Genomic DNA, 16,702 nt, shown 5'->3' with positions numbered 1-16,702 from the left:
TAGTCAGTAATTTCACAAATTTTGACACACACCTCAGAAAAAATAGTGGGCACGGCCCTACGTGAGAAAATGGATGTGTGTCGTGAATATATCACAAAAAAGCTGTCATTTCGTGTGATCTTGGAGGCCCCTAGTGGCGACGAGGCCCTAAGCAGCCGCTTAGTTCGCTTATAGGGAGGGCCGGCACTGTATATAGAAGTAATAAACAAATAAAAATCATCTTTATTGACACAAAGGTGTGGGTGAAAATCTTTTGGTACATACGCCACACGTTTTTAATAAACATATATTCATCAAAACTAGTCATAAGCATGTTTCCAGTGCATGTGGTTTGTTATTACATTTGCATTGTGCAACAGGCTAGTTACACTCCTCAGTGGTTCACATGCAAATGCATAGTGTCAGCACCGCAATTAACAGAATCCTTGGTAATTCTTGGAAAACTTAAAAAGTTACTTCATTGCACTCATTTGGTTCTTTTTGAGTCAGGCGTTGTTATAACAACATCTGGCTATTTTTTCACTGCAGAATTAAATATTGCGGATGAAACAGAGATCTATTCAGATATCCAGATACAGAGTTGATGTTATAAAGTACGGGTAAAGGCAATTTCCTCAGTTGTTTCTAAACACATTATAAATGTTAGATATGTATTGCTGAAACACTTTACAAATACTGTGAACAATGTAGTACTGAATTGTGGCAAATGTTTTTTGCTTGTTTTAGCCTGATGCAGTTATAATTTTCACGTCCAGCGTCACATTGTTTAATAGCGAATGCACTTGCGCCCAACTTTTCGCTAGGGCAAATGAGGTGGGCAAATGAGGTGTGTTCAGGCGCATTGTTGGCGCATTGCTATTTTGAGGCAACTGAAAACGATTTCTCCATTGACCAACTAAAACCTGGTCTAAATTCAATGGCGCAGTGTTTTTTTATTTATTTAAAGGGCACAGTAGTAATATGCGCCTATAGAGGAATGCACAACGCACATACTGTACACTCTGCTTATTACACACAGAGCAGCAGCGCACTAACATGCCAAATATTAAAAATTTAAGGATTACAATTTAAATACTATTATATACTATGGGTGGAACGGTACACAGAAGTCACGGTTCGGCACTTACCTCGGTTTTGGGGTGACGGTTCGGTACGGGTTCGGTACTGTCATGAAATACAGGGGAAGAACCCAATTGCAGGCAGCGGTGAATAAGGGGTTAACAAAACAAGATTTATTAAATACAAAACACAAAACAAGACCCACGATGGGGCAGAACAGAACAAACAGCATAAATAACAGGACGAACACTAACTAACACTAAACTGGACTAAACAACAATTGACAACTAAACTGAACTAAACACTTACTAAGACGATGAAACAGCACGACAGGAACAGGCAATACTATAATACATTTGGACGAGCAACAAGACGCACCGAATACAATGACCGAGCACAGGACAAAGACACATGAGGGTATTTATATAGGGGAGACAAACGAGGGATAATTACACAGGGCAGGTGGGGGTAATGAAACACTCAGGGAAAGTTAACGAGGAAACGAGATGGCGGGAACAGAGACAGGGACCGGAGAGAGAGAGTATGGAAAGCCGAAAGTTCAACAATCTCTCTCTCCACATAAAACCTAAGGCTTTGTCATGACTCTGCTACAAGACCAAGAATAGACATGACATAATGAAGCAGAGTCATGACAGGTACAACAGGAATAAGCAACAAATCCCCAGTGCTTGCTTTTTTCTGTTTATTTTGAACAGGCAGTATTGTTTGGTCACAGTCAGCTACAGAACTGAAAAGCTTCTTGTGATATGAAAGTACAAAATAAATATAATGATGAAAAGAAAAACTTTTTAATTAGGAGACTATATATTAAACTTTCAATGGTTAAGCCCAACCCTCTCCTAAAACAACAGAAAAAACATTAAAAGAAATTTGTTCTTAATGCAACAGCGGGTGCAGTAGGGTTGCACGGTGTACCGGTGCTACGGTAGCATCGCGATGCTAAAGCTTCAAAATACTAGGGTTGTTCCGATACCGATACTAGTATCGGAAATTCCGCCGATACCACATACAATTCTGGTATCGGAATCGGCGAGTACTTGAATCCATGTACCGATCCGATACCAATTTCTTAAACAGGACGTAGTATGCCCGCTAGCTTTGCTTAATGCTGCAAATGGCAAGGCTTCTTCACTGCTCATATTGCAAACACAGAAAGTTGTGCTATGAAGAAGATATGAAAATGTGCTAGGGACATGCACGAATATTCGATCCGCAATAATTATTAGAAAATTAAAAATGCTATTTGAATATTTTTATTTTTCATAAAAAAACTGCATCACCACAGGTTTAGAATTGTCTTGTCTTATTTAACGCTTCTTCACTTCATCTATAATTACTTTATAATGTACAGAAAATATAAAAAATAGTTTGCATGTGTCCAAATCTTTCTACAGTCAGATCGCAAGCTAGTTTATATATTTTAAGTTCACACAGGGCGGCCTGACGGATCGCGTGTTATGCTCAGCTCACATCACCAAACGTGTTTTAAAAACTGGTGAGCCACAGAATTCGTTAACATTACATTACTTGTATATAAGTTGGTATAAAAATACCAACGTAATATTAAATGATTCGATGATTCATTTATTTATTACCATGACTTGTTCAAGCGGTTATTTGTTCGTTAGAAATATGTTGGGCTAACTAATGCTGATTTCAATAACTTTAAACATTAAAATGTACATTTCACTGCAACTAATGTTAATAAATTTGGCCTTAGCATAAGACTGGTACCTTTCTCCATACCTAAAACCTGCATTTTCCTCCGAAAGAACTTCAGGGTCGTCGCCTTCAAGTTATAGCCTGTAAATAAATCCGCACGGGTGTTTGTTTTAAAACGCGTTGAAATTCTTTAGGTAGGCTTAGTTGAATTTACTTGTTTAGCTTTGCATTGCATTTACATCAGTAAGACAGACACTGACCATGAAACGACAAAGAAAACAATATTTGCGATGGAGATCAGCAGAATTATTCATTCTTCCTCAAATGCCGGTCACGTAATAAACAACAAGCAGTAAAATGGCTCTGTCTTTGTTTTTAGGATCAATTAACAGTCGGTATGGAGGTATCAAGAAGCCTGTTTACTTTATTTATTATCAACATTATAAACAATAAAGCCAGATATTCTTGTCAGATATGGGTTTTGTTACCGGGAGTTAGAGAAGAGCCACACAACGCATTATTCACATTTTCCGCTGTCGGTTTGTTGAACAGACTTTCAACAGAGTAAAATAGACCTACTGTATTATGCTTGTTTTTCTTATCAAGAACATGTTAAACAAAATAAAGAAGATAACCATATATCACAGACTTTCAATATGTGTTTTGTTTTGTACGTTTGGTTTTTGTATGATTTCGCTTTGCGCAGGTTTAAATGCAGTTTTTATGTATTTTTTTTCCAACGTTGCTAATCTTTTCAACATTAAAAACCCTATATACAGGATCTAATATTAGTTCATTATGAATATTTAATTATAGTTATAAGCTTGATGTGAAATTGTGACTAAATAAAAACGAAACAAATTACGTATTTTTTCACTTAATTTAAATAAACGAATATTCGTTTTTATGAGCTCAAATATTCTAATACGAAATTATGGAAAAATGCCCATCCCCAGTGCTAGCGCTGTTTGGCAGTATTTCAGAGTGGACCAACCAGCCAGTAAAACTGCGACTTAAGAAAAAAATTATATTACTGTCAAATGTCTGTCAGATAATAAAAATACTCTCTAATTTACTGTATGTTTTTGTTCATGTTTTATTAAGGGATAAGTCTAAAGCACACTATAAAATAATTATATCAAGTCACACAGGGCTAGTATATACAGCTGTATACAGATACACACCCTGGTATCGGATCAGTACTCGGTATCGGCTGATACCCTGAGCCCAGGTATCGGGAAGGAAAAAAGGGTATCGGAACATCCCTACAAAATACCCGCGATGCCTCTCTATTTTTGAAACGGTAATATTGTAGTACCGTAGTTAATGTTGCATATGCGCATTAATATTTATTTGAACACATACATCTGCCTTTTTGCGGTGTTTATCTCCAAAATGAATGTGTGTTTTGAATGTCTCGGACGAGTTAATGATTCAAATTGGCGATTTGAACGAGTTGGTTAAATGATTCACTAATGATTCACGTTTTAGTTCTGCATTTAAAGTACGCCTAATATTTCCCTTTATAAAGACTGCTGTATCAATTAAATTTGTCCAACATTTGAATTAGTTCCTACGTGAAAAATGATCTAGTGTACTTTAGTATTTACTACAGTAAACTACTAAAACTCATAGATACTAGTGTTTTTGTGTCTTATCATAGTAAATATTTAAGTATACTACAGTATTTGTAGTATTTACAAATTACTAAATGTAAATGTATTTGCTACAATTTATCTAATTACTACAGTTAATACAACAACATATTCTAGTGCAAAGTATAATACAGTTTACTATAGTAAATACAAAATGTTTAATCTAAATCTGTGTTTTTTGTATATATTTAAATTATATGGCACAGCATCGTGATACTACTTGGTATCGAGATACTTCAGCTGGTATAGTATCGTAAGACGTGTTTATGGTACCGTGACAACCCTAGGGTGCAGTGGACAAGTCCTGTTCAATCAATGCTGTCGTGCGTGTGTATAGAGAAGAGACCACGGAATGCCTTGTGTGCGCACGAGATGGGACAGTGTAACGTGGCTCGAGCACATTTAATAAATACTTGAAGCCGGGATCCTCTACTACTGTATTTGGGCGCATTGCAGATGAAATGTATATGCCAATAGCCTCTGTAATAGCTTTGGTCCTGTCTGATCTCACATCTAAAGGCTGCTTAAAAGATGCAGGGATTAGTTGTTGCACTACTGTAGTCTTTTTCTGCCTAAAGCCCATTGCACATTGAGTCCGAAATTTGCATCTGAAATTTCCGCACGGTAAAAAATAAATACGACCTCACGTTGTGTCAATCACATTTACACACTCTCCGTATTACACACTGTCTCATATTTTCGTCCGTCATAAAAAAATTCGGACCGGGTTCGTTTTTCGCATCCGTCAAGCATTTTGAGTGGCCTTTTTTTAACAATTCAGAGACACCGTACAAACGAGAGCCAAATACGAAAAAACGCATACAAAAATTTCGGACTGTATGTGCAAAGACCTTAACTCCGGTGACTGGCACATCTGGATGATGTCGTCTGATATATGTTAGCGGACCGTGTATCATCTGATCATTTGATTATTCCATTCAATATAACAAATGGAAAAAGAAAAAAACAGTCGACAAAATTACCCAAAAATGAGAAAAACAGTTATTAGGGTCGTTATTTCGTTTTGGTTTATTTATTTATTGGATTTCCCGTTTCAAGCTGAAATAAGAAGAAAAACATCGTTATTTTATTTTTGTGCATACAGAAAAGTGAAATATCGACTGTTTTTTTATTTTTCCGTTTGTTATATTGAATGGAATAATCAAATCAAATGATCAGATGATACACGGACCGTTAGCATATTGGTCGTATTTCCACTCACAGCTGCCTTACAACACCGAGACACCGTTGTTGTCCTGTCGACGACTCACATTCCTTTACTGCCGTACTTCACAGGAAACCCGAAACTTTCCCACACTACAGATTTAAAACAAGCAGGCGGGTCTTCGAGCTCTTGCGTGCTGTCTGAACTTGCCATTGGCTGTGGCCCAATTCGGGGGCTGCGTGCTTTGAAGGTTGCATTTTAAAACCAATTGCGTCACAGCAGCGCGACTGAAGGCTGGTAAGGCTGTCCCGATTCAAAGGTTGCTTCAAAAGCATCCCCAAAATGCGACCTTATTTCCGCAGGTTTTTAAGGATACAACAAATGTATCCTTCACAGCTTTGGCTATCCCGAGATTCATTGCACACCTGTAACGGCTTGAATTTTTTTAATAATCTATCAAAACTTTAGTTAAATAAAAGTATGTAATTCACAAAAACGGTCAATTTCAGTGTTTTAATATTATATATGATGTTGTTAATTAACATTATTGGTGCATTATTGTGTTTTTTTAATTTGGTTAATTTAATATACTGTTGGGCTGTTTTAATCTACATATTCTCGAAAATAAAATAAAAAATTTCTGGCTCCGTATTTGTTTAAAAAAAGTCAGAAACGTCTCTGCTGTGTCCTGCTGGCACCACGCAACAGGAGCAGCAGGTGACGCAAATCACGCAATTAGGAAATCCTCCGCGAGGCTAGACCGTCTCATTTCAGTTCGGTTCTTGGACTTTTCTGGCTGCGTGCTTTGAAAAACAAGTCCTCGTTTTTTAAGTCCGCGACCTCAGAAGGTTGTAGCGCCCGAATTGGGACACAGCTGATGTATAGCAGATCTCTTCTTCTGCTTTTCCCTGTTGTGACAGTTAGTGTTGCATTATCATGCGCGCCCCTTCTGGGCGCCTGTGACTTACTGTATTCGTCGTCAGAGTATATGAACCAGACCGTGACGCCTGGACCGTGACAGTTTGGGACGAGTACATGAACCGTTCCACCCCTATTATATACATAAAGATAAAAATCTGCCTTCTCTCTGGAAAAGTGTTCAGTCTTTGCTCTTGCAAATTCCGCTATATTAAATAGCGAATCCGCCATGGTGCAACCACAATGGGAATCGGAAATGAGACTCTGACTGGTTTATTACATGTTACGCCCAAAACACACCCATGACTCATCAAGAGAATAGGTACAAGCCTTGTGGATCATGCACATGGCGCGCAGATTGCTTTTAATGTCGTTAAACTAGCAAAAGTGGATTCAGACACACGCTAAGTGCAGTTTAATATATAGTCTCCATGTGCTTCAGCCCATGTCTCAATGACGCACTGGAGCCACTGAGCATGCATGGCCCCTCCCCTAACATGGTTTACCCACTCAATCACAAGTTACTGTCATTACTTTTACTACTGTTACAGCCTACAGTTGTAAGTTGTACAGCTAACTATTTATACCTTTGTCATGTAAATGCATATTACATGGTTGCGATAATTGACAAAACTGTTCTGTCTCCTTATTTACATTCCCTAAAATCAATGATATGAAGAAGATGTGGGTTCATTTTGTGGAGAGCCACCTTGATAGAGAGATGAGGATCACCACTTACATCCACCTCTGCAGTGAACATTTTACACCGATAGTCTTACAAACTCTCATTGGAGACAACTGGGATTCACTGATAATCTGGTGAATGGGGTCAAACCGACTATTACCCGCCCTGACCTTCATTCTCCTGTCCCGCAAACATCTGGTGCCATCGTTGGTAGTTTGAGGGCAGAGAATACTGCTTATTTTTATAGATTTCGATTGACTTTAACAATCAATTGGAATGTCCTAGTTGATTAAACAGATCACAGTGATTGCATGTTAATGCCAAGTGTGTCTGTCATGTCATCCTTGTCTGTTATGTTGTTATTTCACAGAATAAATAAAAGATCACAGTGTTGCAACTATGGGAGTAAGTAAATAATGACAAAGTCTTGGGGAAACTATTTCTTTGAAACATCTGTGCAAAAAAATCATGTTTGCTAGAATTAAAGATTATTACCAGTTTCTATGAAAGTTACTGCGAAATGTCCAATACCAGAGGGTTAAACAAGTTAACTATTTATTTCCTCGCTAACTGTACTATTTTCAATGTTTAAAACACTTGTAATCATGTTTACTACACCTGTCTACTGAAGTAATACAGCTTCAATGGCATATTCGGGTGACAAATGTAACTTTCGAAGGACGTAATGTAGCTTTCAAAATGGGACACAGCTTTTGTGAACTGATGCCTGGTTACTCTCTTGCAGATCTGCATGTTATTTATTTTATTTTATTTATTTTAAATATTTGCTTTCAAAATTGAGTTTAAAAGAAAACCTAACATTTTAAGTCAACTCTGTATCTCTGGCTATTTTTCCGCTCCAGACATTTTTTAATATTGCACAGGAAAAAGAGATCCAATCAGATATCCAAATACAGAAGCCACTTGATGTTGACAAGTATAAATGCATTGTGTCCTGATTGCTTTATCAGATCACAGTGTTCACATTTTATTGGCAAGTGTAAAATTCAGCCTATGTTATTTTAACATAAGAAAGGGAAATAATACAGGGTTGTACATAGGAATATATAAATAATGACAAAATTTTAGGGGGAACTAGTCCTTTAAAATGACTGCATGAAACTTATTTGCTCGAAATGTAGTCAAGTTAATAGAGAATAATGACATTTTTGGGGGGGGGTTGTTTTTTTGAGGGGGTGGGGAAGGGTGGGGTTGTGTTGTGTGCCAACCCAGAGAAATTACTTTATTTTCTACCTTGGTATTCAACTGGAAATAATTTAAAACAAAATTATTAAGATTATGACACTGGTTTTGGCTGCAAGATTAAACTTTTCTCACTTTTCCTCAACCAGGCTTATGCAATGATGCTCTCTCTATCTGAAAACAACAACCTGCATGCATCCTCACAGAACTCTTTGGATGCTTGGCTCAACATGGGAGGAGGCTCATCGGAAACAAGCTCCTTTCACCCCCTCAACAACATCTAAAACAAAAGAGGGATCAGAATGGTCAGAGGGAGAAACCAGTGTTGCCACATAGATAAACTACCAATATGTGTGTAAAGAGGCATGAGCTGCAGAGGTAGCACTTCATATTGTTGAGTGAAACAGACACGAGCACCAATCACAGTAGATGGGAGATATTCATTCCACAGCTGTAAACAAGTATGACATCACTGATCACCAGACATAGAGCATATTTTTCTGTTTGCAACTAGCTACTATAGTTCTCCATAGGAGCTCAAGAGGAGACATATGAATAATTCTAGAATCTCCTCTCCACCTCATTGTCAATTATATGAATATAACACAGACTGTTCTTGAGGCTGTATTTTTTGTAACATTCCCAAGGACCCTGGTTTGAGTCCAGACTGACTAGGATCCTTTATGTGTGGAGTTTGCCTGGTCCTTCTGTGCTGCTGTGGGTTTTCTCCAAATACTCGACTGCATTGCCAATATGCCAACATGCCAATCATGGTTAAATTGGATATTCTAAATTACCCAGGTGTGAGTGTAGGTCACCGAGACAAGGTCCAGCTTGTGAATGGATGTTCCTGAAGAGTCATGAGCAAGGATGGGTAGACAGGGTAGTTAATATGTTTCTTTTATTAGATTTTACCAGATGTTATACAGCATTCCTTTCTCAAATTCGTGTACTCTAGTGATTTACTGTTACAAAGGTTTTAGATTATTAAACATCAATATAAGCACTTATACAACCATTTTCTAACTTACCCTAAAAAAATTACTGTTGTCAAAAATGTATCAAAAAGGTATATGCTGGAAATCATTTGGAAACCTGTGTCATTTTTACAAGCCCACAAAATTATTTTCACATCCCTTCAAGTAACATATTGTAAAAGCCTTATGCTGCTCAGAGTGCATAGCATTACTGTTATTGTAATAATTGTTATGCTTAGTATTTTAGCCTTTAGTCCAAAAGTGTGTTTTTACGAGTTTAATTATTCTCCAGTGATGGCAATTGGATTATCTTTTCCCCCTTTTTAATTTAGTCATATTATCCTTCGATAAATGTTTTCCTCTGTAAACAGTATTGTTTCTTTTCAAGCATATCTGTGCTTAAATGGTAATATAATTCTTTAGTGAAGGACCAAATTTGTACAATATTAATGTGTGATGTACAAAATAAGTTAACATTTTGAGTGTTGTGTGCCAAATAACTCTTTTTTTTTTTGACAATCATTTTTCCCTTTGTGGTCATCACTGTCAGCAGTTACTGATCTGTTGTTTCCTACTTACATTTGATGAGTGTTTATTTATATTTCTTTTGAATATTTTAATGACAAAAATGAAGAAACATGTTTCGTCAACTGTTTGAAACAAATGAAATTACTGAAATGTCATAAAGATTTTGAATTAGTTGTTTTTTCAATATAGAGAAATGGGTTTGCCAAAATCTAAAATTACAAAGCAATGCATTTAATTTATTAGCACATAATCTTGACACCAACTGTTCCACCATTTAGCAATGTAAGGTGATGAAAATGGCGTGGTGTATTAAAACGAATGTTTCTATAAAAACATTGGATAACTCAAAATGGGACATTACACATTTTACCACATAGTCAAATTGAAACGAATTACCAAGGATCTTGGGGTTTAAACTGCATGATTCCCATTTGGATGAGAAGAGCCATAGAGTACTGTACTCATTACATTATAAATATCACACATGCTTGTTTGTGTCACAGAAGAGACTCCACAAGTAACAGGTGAGCAGCAACATTTAACATCAATGTAGAGGTTTCTTAGAGATGCTCTGATCCACAAACACACATGTAAGCACTCGCCCAACTCTGAACTGTGAAGCCAGCGAATGAATTGTAAACAATTGATAAATATAATGAATGTGTGGAGTACATTTCACTCCATCAACCTTCTCTTGAATGTCTTTTAGGGTCATGATTTTTTATTTATTCATGTTTTTACTTTTAATCTTACTCTACTCATAGATTATTGTTTTTGAAGACTCCATCTGCCACCCAGAAAGTGCCATATTGTTGGAAACACCTTTATTGGCATAACACATACTAATTTCTGCCTAGCTCTTACTATCACTTACTGAGCTCCTGATTTTAATGTAGGTTTCTAGGAAATGCTGGTTTTTACAAGCACTTTAGCATATAGTTCAAAACAGGTATGTAATGTAAAGTAAAAAAACAAGCTTTGTTGGAATTCCAAACACAACATTTGCTTGATCACACAGTGGAAAAACTTGGAGCGGTGTAATATTTTAATGTAACACCAGGCGGTGCTCTGTATTACTGTAACTTGTATAATCTGTATGTCCTTACTATTATTTACCCACACCCTTGTGTAAAAGCCTTGTTTGATGCATAATATGCTGGACATGTAATGGAATTCAAAGTACTGAACAGGTCATGTAACATACTACTGTACTTAGGAAGCGCTGTAGGTGGTAAAGGAATTGACCCACATTGAACCCATCATGAACTAATGGTCAAGAATTAGCTTAAAAATGTTATTTTTAGCCCATTGTTACATTATAGGCAAGCATATAATATTAAAAACGTTATGGTTTATTAAAAAAATGTATAGTACTTAAAAAATAATCCCATGTCTGAAAATTCATTTCGTTTCAAAAAGATGGTGCTTGTTTAATTTGAATCTAAGTTATAGATTGCTTATGCTTGTTTAAAAAAATTGCATGAAAAATTGTGTTTTAAAGGTCCTATCAGTGTCCAATTGTGAAATGTGTATCTTAAATTAAAAAGAAAACAAAATAAAAACAATCAATTTGTAGGTGCACTTATTGTTCATGTGGTTTTGTTAGCAGGTTTCAGATGTTTTTTTCTGCCTTACAATGGGCAAATGGTTATTAAACTAAACAGTACTCTTGTGGGTGAGAATAAATGGCAAAATGTAAGGATTGTAGAATAATAATGAAATTCTAAAGTTCTTTTTTAAACTTGTGATTACTGAAGATGTATTTCATGAAGACATGATTCTGATGTTAATTCTGTAGAATAGAAATGTACACGAAATGTAATCTTTGCAATGCTATGAATAATTTATACATGAAATTGATATGCAATAAAAACCTGTGTGCTTTTTATATGAATGTTGTTGTTTTCATTAAGCTAAAGTATATGCAAGTACAGAAGCCTATACTGTATGTGTTCAGGTTGCAGATGAGTAAAATATTTAGTAACGGCACCAGGAAATTCTACATCACGTATAATATAGCCTATAGACTCAAGCAACAATCATCACAATTCAAGCACACAAGTGGCATAAAGTAAATTATTTGATGATTTTGAGAATATACGTTTATAACTGAAAAATAACCAAATAAATAACTGAAAAACACAAGCAATCTTTTCAGTGACCGGACTGAAACATAGCTTACACTCAAAAATGATTTTGGTACTAATTAAAAGTACCCAGTCAACACGTGAGATCACGCTATGATCACAGTGACACATCACACCATTCTCATAGCGTGATAGTCACAGTGTGAGGAATATGTGAGCTCATTGTGACATCATAGTGAGATCAATGTGTTGACTGGGTAAGCAATTTCAAATATATTAAAAGTATAAAATAACTAATATTGTTCCGAATTATTGGTACTAACAAAGGATAAATGGTTGTTGCTTGGATTGTTTAATAGGAATTGGAGACATATAGCACCAGTGTGCTCGTGGCGACCCGAGTTCGATTCCAGTCTCAGAGAATCATTTGCAGGTCCCGCTCCCCTATCGCCACCCAATGCTTTCCTGTCATCGCTCTACTGTCCTTTCATAATAAAGGCATAAAAGTCCATAAATATAATTGAAAAGGAGATGAAGAAATGCTTGGTAGTCATCACTGTCCTGTCCTACTGCTCGAGTGCAGCCATGATTTCCTATGTGAGACTAATGCTAAAACTTGACTCGCTGGGGCCCAATTCAGGAAGCAGACAGAATGGCTTAACCAACAGTCTATGTCACGATCAGTCTATCTGTAAATTCTGGCAAATGTCAGAGGGCCGCGGAACCTTTTTTAAAATGTGGGCCGGTAGGATTTTTTAAAATATAAATAAATAAATAGTTTTTACAGACCAACAGCGCACAGGAGGGCCGGTGGGCCATTGCTCAATGTGGGCTGGCCAACTGTGGGGATATAAAGAAGTAATAACAATAATCATTTTCTTTTGCTCACTTGTTTAGCTGTTGTGATGTCTTGAGTCCCAGTGGTTTAATGCAGCAGCGGTAACAAGTGCTCGTCAATGTCAAAAAATTGACCAATCAAATTCATCCCCTGCGTTCAGCCCCGACAAAACGTTGCAAGACATTTTTTAAACGGAAATGGTGGTGCGGTTGAACACCCTGTTGTGAAGATGCAAGAGTTGAACTATGGCAGCTGAGAAAGCCATTCTTTGTGTCCTTTTTGAAGAATTTTCGGAGCCTGATAAGATCGGTATAAATACGTGTTGAATACTGCAAAATACATGTCTTCTAATATCTTCATTTGTTGCCTATACCGAGCTGCAGCGGACACATTTGTAAACGACTTTACTTGGACCCATTGTGCGAGCTGTCTCTTTAATACCTTGTGTGTTATATACATGTTGCTGCTGATTGGGCTGACAATCTTGACACACCCACCAAACAAGAGAAAACAGGCTTGTTCGACTTGATGTGGTGCCGAAATCCGACAGGCGGGTGACATCAAAGTACCGCGAGAACGATTCGAAAAACTATAAAAAGTTTGGTTTCGAAACGCTCTGGCGGTACTTTGCCGCATCAAGTCGAACAAGCCTAACGTATCTCAAACCCTGTTGCATACCGTTGCACACCATTTCCAGGAAAACGTTGCGCCACGGTTTGAGCTTGAACGTGCCCCAGGTTAACAGAATTCCAGCCAATCAAATTACAGAGACCAAGCAGAATACAGCCAATCAAACTAAAGAAGACAGAACTTTCAACCAATCAAACTGAAGGAGGCAAAACTTATTGTCGGTAGGCGGGCACTTAACATGCGCAAACTCCAGTGTGGTGATTCAGTTTTAATGGTGACCGTGTAGTGAGATGTAAGAAGGCAAATATAACAAAGCCAACGGTTTTACAATAAAAATGTTAAATGTTAAGATTCAGAGATGCAAACTACTTAAGTTTTGTGAGTTTTTCTCTTGAAAACTTGGAAAAATTAAAAATGATTTGTCACATAACCTAAGACGTGTGTTTGAGTTAACATGTCTAAAAACATACTGAAACAGATAAGTTTATAGCATCTGAGGCATAATATATGACTGTGTGTATTTGGTCCATTTTGATAGCATGGACGAATTCAATAGACTGCAGAACAATCATCACAGGTAATAAAAGTACTTTTAATTTTTCGGTCATATTTGTATTGAATGTACAATTTTAAAAGCTTATTAAGCTTTTTTTATTAAAGGTGTCCTTAACTGGGCTTGTTTATTGTTTTATATTGTTGTATGAGGTCTACTTATGACGTTCGCATAGTTTTTACATTCGAAAACATCAAAATCAATAAGTAATAGACTATTTTCTACCTGGGTTTTGAGGCCGTCTCGTCAAACGCTCTGTTTAAATGGGCGTGCCGCATTGAAGACTTGGAAGTAAACGCCCACTGCTATGATTGGATAGCAGTTTGCGTAGTAAAATTAGTTGGAGCCTTCTGTGAATTTGGTTAGACACGTAACATAAGGTTACACAACATTATCAGGACATATCAAGCGATCTCTAACAAAGCAATAGTGACACGCATAGTACAAATATGTTTTACTCACATAAGATTGCTGCGCCATTCCTGTCGGATCCAATATTGACTGCACATCACTGCTTTTTAATTTTAGTCTCTCCGCAATCCAGCGCCTTGTTCACAAAGGAATCCATGCTGAAATGACGTGAACAAATGCTAAATGTTTCACCCAAGTGAGCAGGAACGTACTTAAGAATAAACTTCAACCAAACATTTCTAATATCAGAATCCGAAGGAAGCGACTGTGTTCTTCCACAACCAGGCACTGCACAATGTTGCATGTTTGTTGCTTGGTCGCTCTAAATAAAAATAACAGTGAAACAAGTCCTCACTTTTGCACATATGACACGGGGCTAGCCGCCCTGAGAATCGAACCGGCAACCTTCTGGTCACGAGTCTGACTCTCTATCCATTAGGCCACAACTACCCAAAACATTAATGCACGCTCAGTTCCCCCGGTCCCAGATGGCATAGCATCACAACACATTACCAAAATCAACACAACCATACGCGCCAACCCGTTGGCTAAGGCTGTTATAGCCCCACTGGCTCCGTTAATGCAAGCTCAGTGCCCCCGGTCCCGTAAGGCATAACATTACAAAATATTACCAAAATTTCAATGCAACCATACGCACCAACCCGTTGGCTAAGGCTGTTATAGCCCCACTGGCTCCGTTAATGCAAGCTCAGTGCCCCCGGTCCCGTAAGGCATAACATTACAAAATATTACCAAAATTTCAATGCAACCATACGCACCAACCCGTTGGCTAAGGCTGTTATAGCCCCACTGGCTCCGTTAATGCAAGCTCAGTGCACAACACCATTTTATTACATGGTCACTTGGCAGCCCATATTGTGTCCTTCCGTTTCAACCACAGCCAGTGGCTGCTTCTCTCAGCGACAGTGGCAAGTTCTTTGACTACTGTCCGTTGGGCCTGTCCTCTGATCCCCACTTTTTTAATAAGCAGCCTTGTAGTGGAATTGGAAACAAAGCCCCTGCAGCCCACTTCCACCGGGAACACTTTCGCTGTCCATCCCCGATCTTCAGCCTCCGCTGCAAAGTTGGCATACCGGAGATTCTTTCTTTCAAATGCTTCGTTAATGGCTTCTTACCAAGGTACAGTCAACTCAACTATGAGGACTGTCCTACTGGAGCTGGACCACAGAACCATGTCCGGCCGCAGGTTGGTTGCTGCGATTTCCAAGGGGAAAGTAAGTCTGTGGTTTAAATCAACTCGCATTTCCCAATTCCTGGCTATACTCAGCAGTCCTGAATCTGGGGTTAAGGGCTTGGCCCGCGATTTCTGCCCCTCCCGAATAAAGGGTTGCCTTTTTAGCGAGTTAGCTTTGGCATTTTGGGGGATAGCATTAGCTGCCACTCTCTTGGTGTCTACTGCTGCAGCCAAGCTCTTTAGTACTTGATTATGGCGCCATGTGTATCTCCCCTGTGTCAAGCTCTTCTTACAACCCACAAAAATATGTTTGAGGTTTGCTGGAGCTGCACATAGGTGGCAGGCTGGATTCTGTCCACACCAAACATGCAGATTTGTTGGTGAGGGCAGCACATCATATGTAGCTCTTATGATAAAACTTACGTCTGTTTGTTTCCATACTCCACAGCTCACTCCAAGTGATTTTGCGCCGTTCAATGCCTTCCCACCTCATCCAACGGCCTTGCTGGGCTTGAGAGACCACTTTGGCGCATCTAATTGCTTCCTCTTGACACCGAATCTCCTCCACTACCAGGTGACGCTGTTCCTTTGGTGTCACTTTCCGCCACGTGGGTGTGGTTGATGCCCATCCAAGTCCCCCTCTGCCATGTTGTACTTGTCCCATGATGTCCTTATGTCTGAGGGCTGCCTTTGCATCTCCTATCGCTGTTGTTGGGTTCCATTTCCTTCCTGTCGCTACTGTTGGAGCAGCATCTCTTACACAGTGATCACAGGATTTTTTGAGCGTCATCTCTAACCTTGTTCTGGTGCATTTATGTTCCTCCACAAGGCTTGAAATGGGAAGAGAGAGAGCTCCATTCCCATACAGCCCTATGTTGCTAAGGCATCTTGGTAGCCCAAGCCATTTCCTCACTTGTGTACTCACCAATCTCTCCAGGTAATTGGCGTGAGACACCGTGAGCTCATACATTGAAATTGGCCACATCAGGCGTGGCAACAAGCCAAATTGGAAGCACCAGAGTTTCAGCTTCCCAGGAAGAGCTGTATTATTGATTTTCTTGAGTCCACCGGCTGTCTCTTGCCTGAGTTGTTCCACCTGTTCGGCGTCTTTAAGG

General features: G+C 38.4%; 2 protein-coding genes across 9 annotated transcripts in view; one reads left to right on the top strand and one right to left on the bottom strand.

Annotated features, from left to right (window-relative positions):
* prdm16 (PR domain containing 16) overlaps positions 1-11,750 on the top strand; it is a 402,250-nt gene extending 390,500 nt beyond the window's left edge. For 2 of the 3 annotated variants that reach the window (XM_057355906.1, XM_057355911.1), the window contains one exon: positions 8,518-11,750. In XM_057355906.1, the coding sequence (XP_057211889.1) occupies positions 8,518-8,652 (135 nt within the window). In that variant the 3' untranslated portion in view covers positions 8,653-11,750. The remainder of the gene's footprint in view (positions 1-8,517) is intronic. The other variant, XM_057355907.1, reaches the window with a different exon arrangement.
* Positions 1-16,702, bottom strand: part of LOC130567666 (platelet glycoprotein IX-like) — a 253,006-nt gene that overhangs the window by 136,079 nt on the left and 100,225 nt on the right. The gene's annotated exons all lie outside the window — the stretch shown is intronic.

The sequence above is a fragment of the Triplophysa rosa genome, linkage group LG17, assembly GCF_024868665.1.
Source record: "Triplophysa rosa linkage group LG17, Trosa_1v2, whole genome shotgun sequence".
Taxonomy (NCBI): Eukaryota; Metazoa; Chordata; class Actinopteri; order Cypriniformes; family Nemacheilidae; genus Triplophysa; species Triplophysa rosa.
This window is presented reverse-complemented; position numbering and strand designations above follow the sequence as displayed.